The 6,153-nt window shown below is 39.0% G+C and overlaps 1 gene segment (V, D, J or C); it reads left to right on the top strand.

Moving 5' to 3' along the window:
• The first annotated feature begins 280 nt into the window (after window positions 1-280).
• On the top strand, window positions 281-4,279 carry LOC110330012. The segment is given in 3 exon segments: window positions 281-303; window positions 2,560-2,645; window positions 3,963-4,279. Coding segments are annotated over 3 exon segments (426 nt in total).
• The last annotated feature ends 1,874 nt before the right edge of the window (window positions 4,280-6,153 follow it).

Raw genomic sequence — 6,153 nt, 5'->3', positions numbered from 1 at the left:
TATAGATATTATTATATATACATATATATTCTATGTATTCTGCCTTTATTTTCCTTAAATTCCTGTTGACGCCAACAGAATAAGAAGCCTTATAAGAGGATTCCTGACAATTTCCTCAGAAACCGGAAGTAAAAGAAAAGCCACCAAGGGAACACTGTTAACTAGACAGTAGCACAGAGCCAGCAGATATCATATACTATTTATCGTCCCAAATATCCTGGTGTAGAACACCATTCCATTTCCCACAAGAAAGTTGAAGTCCATGCTCGATAGATCCGACATGATCTCACCATTACAACTTCTGTGAGCCATATAGAGTCACATCCTGCAAGGCTCTTGAATGACTCAGGAAATGGCCAGACAGGAGATGAACAGGCTGAGCTATATCCAAGAAACAGTTGATCTTATATGACCTAAGTGCAGAGTTCATGGGCCACCTTAAAAACTGAGTTAGAAAGCCATTTCCCATCCCTCCCAACACACACACACACACACACACACACAAGAACCCTGAATTCATGCTTTCAGTGACTCTTTTCTTCCTGACCACTTGGGTGAACACATGAAAACCTCTGGACACTTGAGAGATGTTTCAGAGCGCCATATTATTCCTTTGGGACTTAGAAAACTACGCTCATCTATTTTTTTTCTACACCAGTCCCTAGGGACAGAACCAATCTGGCCACTACCCAGATGTTCTCTTTATGTTAAATAGCCAAGTAGTTTATTTACCAACCAAGTCATGTTTATATTACATTCTACACTGTTTACTTCTATAGTATTTTCTACAATGTTACTTAATCACAAATGGATTTTTTGTGTAGAGGAGAATCTTGAAGATTATGTAGGCTTCTCCTGCATTCACTCCCTTAGTTCTCATGTTAATTCAATGACTCCTCAGCTGATTCTTGTAGGATGTTCTGTTGATTGCCTGGCATGTTACCATGCATTTGTGTCCCAGGCCTATTCTAGTGTCCAGAAGAATGGAATATTGTAAATGATGAAAGGATAAGTGACAGATTGTCCTTGTTTCTGACTTAAATGTTTTGCCATAAGTAGGAAGAATCTTGTAATTTAAGAAAAATTACTTACTGAGGAAGTAGTTTCCATCTAAAATGAAAAGAATGCTCTCTTTATTTAGTAACAAGCAAGAGCTGGGTTTATGCTACTAATATACTAATAAATACCTATTCTACAAGTTTTTAACCAATAACAAATTGTCACACTGATGAAATTTAAATAAAGTAAGGAAAAAAGAAAGGAAAAATCAACTGGCAGCCTCAATACAATAAGTAATCTTCCACTGTAACTTAATAATCATGGGGAGCTGGAGAGATTTCTCAATGTTTAAAGAATGTTCTGTTTCACAGAAGACCCATTTGGTCCCCAGGACCCATATTCTAGCTCCAGAATATGTGGCAGCTTCTTCTGGTCCCTAAGAGCACTAAACTCACAAACAGAAACTGACATGCATACATACACATGAAGAGTTCTTTATTTAAAATTATCTCGGGAGATTAAATCAAATTTCAACAAAACTTATTGATTCTTATCATTAGCTTTTTGTGTGAGCTGAGTGTTAGTCTTTATCATTTGAGCGTTTTAATGGCATGCTGTGTTGTAGAATGTCAAGAAAAGTATGCTGATTCAGTGAGTAGAAAACATTATGTAAATGACTCCTGGGTAGCTGTGGGTTTTCAGAGTGCACAATGTAGTCAAATACAGTAATAGCATGAAGAGAATAGAGAAAGGAAAGATATAGTCAGAATGAATGGTCAGAATAGTTGGAATGAGTAGGCAAAAAATGAATAGAATGTGGGCAGTTTCAGACACAGAGGAGAGAAAATAATGAGAAATATACATATTTAGAGCCACATGGAGTGCTGGTGAACTACAAAATGGAGAGAAGGGTAATTTTGTCTTTTGCATTATAAATTTCAGGAAACTATGAAGGTGAAAGCCTAAGTAGTCTACCCACATTCTAACATGGAAAACAAAGAGATGGATAATTTGTTACTCTTGTTGGGTATATGTATATACATAAAATAGGTATGTATGTATGTGTAGATAGATTAATAAAATAGTGAACAGACACTATATTATAAGAAAACACATATGAATGAAGTGGAAATGAGTTATATCTCTGTGGGTTGAAATTCGAAGAGAATTCTCTGTGGAACATCCTTTCATAAGGCAAGAATTGCCCCTCGTCCTTGGTTCTAAAGAAGGTCACTAAGTAGAACAATATGTTTGTGAGGAAGGAAAAAACTCAGCCTGTAAAATCAAGCCAAAATCATAGGAGTCTATGTCATGCAACAAAGACACCTGAATTAATATGTCATTTTGCATTTGTTTGGGATCTATTGCACAGCTGTCAGCATAGAGAGTATCAGAAATAGTGCAGAGAGTACATGGTGTTGAATCAACTCCATGGGGTAGCTGCCTGACAAGAAGACAAGCCTGTAAAAGTATTGCCACTCACTGCTTCTCAAGTGAGGTCACAGCTCCACCCATTGTAGCTAGCTAATAATCTGATTCAGCTCAGCTGTGAGAGAACAGGCCCAGGTGCTGGCCCCGCAGGTTTTGGGTTGGGTCTTAATCATTGTGTTATGTTTTCGGCGGTGGAACCAAGGTCACTGTCCTAGGTAAGTGGCTTCAAAGCTTCTTCCCAATAAGCCCAGCCCTTGTTGTCTTGCAAGGGTCTTTTTTCTCTCTGGGAAATTTGTCTCATCTGCTCTCCACTGTGGCTAGGGGAGGTGGACCATTTTAACCAGAACAGTAGAATCAGCTGGCCTATTCTTATAAATATACTGTGATCTCAGGGGCATTAGTTAGTGTCTGGCCAGAGTGAATGGCACCATCCTTGTTCTCTGGAGGATTAACAATTTGGGACTGTGGTCCAGGTCAAAAAGGAGGTCACTAGGACCTTCATTCAGCCCACAATATTTTTATAGGTTGTCCAAGATTGAATCTAGAGGTGTAAGCACAGGTTCCAGAGACTGAGGTTATCTAAATTAGAACCACAGAAGCATAGTGACAGAGTAGTCTTGTAATAATGTTGAGATCTCTGTTCTTAAACTGGGCTGCTAGAGTCCTATGAACATAGAGACAGCACTGACTAGTCGAGTAACCAGATCCTGGTCATCTGATAATCAGGGATTCTGTCTACAAAGCTCTGTAATCCTGGATCTTGCCATTTTACATTTCCATTGCCAGCTTCTCATTTTCCTCAAATGGCTGAGTATATGCAGGAGATCAGGAATGAGGGACAAACTTGGGGTTTTGGAATTCTATCTGACTGACAGGGAAGGGATGCTGATGCAGTGAGCAAGTGGCTGCTGTGCTCTACCTCCTGAGGAAAGAAAACTCTAGAACATAGTGAAGATTGTATTGTGATCAGATCAAAATGTGCAGTAGGCACCAGTCCCAGAATAGCCTCAGATCTTTTCTGGATAGAAGCAACTACATATTGGAAAGGCTGAGTGGATTGATATAGAGAATTTGCTGTCCAAGATAACAAGAGACTCAGTGTCCCCACGTACTGGCGATAAAGAAGGGACCTCCTCAATCAAAATGCAGTCTGAAAAGAAAGGTGGGATCTACCCTATTTACCAGAGAGCTCTGATCACCACAGGAACAAAGGGGAAATAACTGCTCTGGGGAAGGTGATCAGTGGTGGTGCAAATCCCAAGTAAGATTATAAAAAATAGGGTGGATAGAACACAGTCATACCTGCTGATAGTGGAAATGAGGCAGAGAGGAAGAGTCAAGGATATGTAACTTGAAAGTATGTTTTGAAAAAGTTAGTTAGAAAACTGTGTGTACTCAACTAGGCTCAGTGGGTCAGGTGAGAAAAAAGAAAAAGTGCCAGGTTAAAAAACATAGCAAACTTGAGCAGGTACTGAGATTTTGATATTTTTATATTGTCTACGGAAATCAGTCTCCTTCTTTTATTCACACAGGTCAGCCCAAGTCCACTCCCACACTCACAGTGTTTCCACCTTCTCCTGAGGAGCTCCAGGAAAACAAAGCCACACTGGTGTGTCTGATTTCCGATTTCTACCCAAGTGTTGTGACAGTGGCCTGGAAGGCAAATGGTACACCTATCACCCAGGGTGTAGACACTGCAAATCCCACCAAAGAGGGCAACAAGTACATAGCCAGCAGTTTCTTACATTTGACATCGGACCAGTGGCGATCTCACAACAGTTTTACCTGCCAAGTTATACATGAAGGGGAAACCGTGGAGAAGAGCCTGTCTCCTGCAGAATGTCAGTAGAAGACCAGGTTTCTCCTTAGCCTGGAAACCCTGCAGCTCTAGGACCCAGAGTGGGGTCTCTTCTTTATATTAGCTATCTTAACCCTTCTTTCCTGCCCACTGAATAAAATAAAACATCATTAGTTAATCAGAAGTACTCTTTTGTCCCATTTGTTCTCAATATATATTTAATTTTCAACCCTTTGAATTTACAATGTGGAGAGGGAGGATCATGAGAAAATTAGTTCATATTTGAAACATACTGAGAGTATCACCCCCGCAGTGACCTTTCCCCTGCTCTGCACTGTTCTTGACATGTAGGAACACCCATTTAGAATGCATATCAGGTAAGATATTGGTTTTAGAGTTAAACAATTAACGTAATGTTATATAGAAATTTCCCAAATGTGTGAGAATTTTAAAACTTAGACAATTTTATTACATGCTTCAGAACATTGGTGTTCATGGTCATCAATACTGGGACATGTGATGGGATAAACACTCAAGCATAATAGTTGTGTCTAGTAAGAAATACATTCAACCTGATCCCAGAAGGGATATCAAATAATTGTGTATAGGAAGTGGATTCAGAGTCAAAGACTACTCAAGGTAATGTCAGGTGAGGTTAAGTAAGACAAAATGTGACTTGAGAGCTAAATTCAAGTAATTTTCTTGAGTAAACTTAGGTGTAACAGACACGATTTTACTGTCCAAGTCCTCTCATGTGCATCAGCATGCCAGTGTGTACTTTGCATCGATGCCAACCACAGTCTTTGAAATTGACAGTGATGTCTTTAACTAAAGGCTCACACCCAAGGTTAAAAGGAAATTGCACTGTGAGATTTCACCTCTCCATCTGCCCATTCACCCAACCCATTGAGGACAGAGTTCATTTCTTTTTCTGCTGGAAATTGTGATCCAAAGGAACTCATTGTCTCTGAAGATCAAACATGAGATGGAGACATTTCCTACTTGAGAAGAAAACAGGTCTAATTATACAGCTTGTAGTTAGCTACAGCTGATAGTTAGCCACAGTGGGGAATAGAGGAGAACTAAAGATAATTGGAAGTACAGCTTTATTTCTAAGGCAGAAACTTACAGATAAGTTGACTCAAAGCCAAAGCTACACTTTTCACATGTGCACAAGTTGAAATACTTACACACATCTGAGACAAACAGCCAGAAGAACATTTAACAAGTGAGAGCTAAACAAGTTGGCATTATCAAGAAACCATGGGAAACTCCTATAAAATGCATGACTCATATTTTTGCAAATTAATAATTCCCTTTCAAGTATCTTTGATTTACCAAACACAGATGATACACTGAAGTTAATTCCATGTGTTTCATATTCCCCCTCTAAATATATCCATTTTATTCTGAAAAATCAAACATAATAAAAATATGATTACTATTCATAAACAGGAAGTACCAACATTTCAATGGATAAACAATTAGCAGTGTTTTTCCAAACCCTTCCCAAATGTCATGCATGAGGTTCTTTGATTATTTATGGTGCTGCTGATATATTTTCCTTGATTCTAGGAAATCAAACAGAACTTTGAAATAGAGACTCCTAAATGTGTTCACATCCTACTATTGCTTGGGAAGTCCTAATTTTAAACTTCTCTTTCTTTACCAGACTGGAACCTTCCCACCTAGAATGCATCCCACAGACTCTGCCTCCCTGAGATGTCAATTAGGGGTGTTCTCTCTAAATTGCTTACACAGTGTTTCTCCTGTGGAACAGATGAAAACCACAGAGTGGCTTTTTGGAAAGGGTGTTTTCAGGACAGGCGGCTACATCTCAGAAAGTCACCTTGAACTGAATGTCTTTTTTATAATAATTAATGAATTCTCATGTTGACATCTATGCACATAGCCAGCTATCATGC

Source organism: Mus pahari, chromosome 12 (assembly GCF_900095145.1).
Source record: "Mus pahari chromosome 12, PAHARI_EIJ_v1.1, whole genome shotgun sequence".
Lineage (NCBI taxonomy): Eukaryota > Metazoa > Chordata > Mammalia > Rodentia > Muridae > Mus > Mus pahari.
This window is presented reverse-complemented; position numbering and strand designations above follow the sequence as displayed.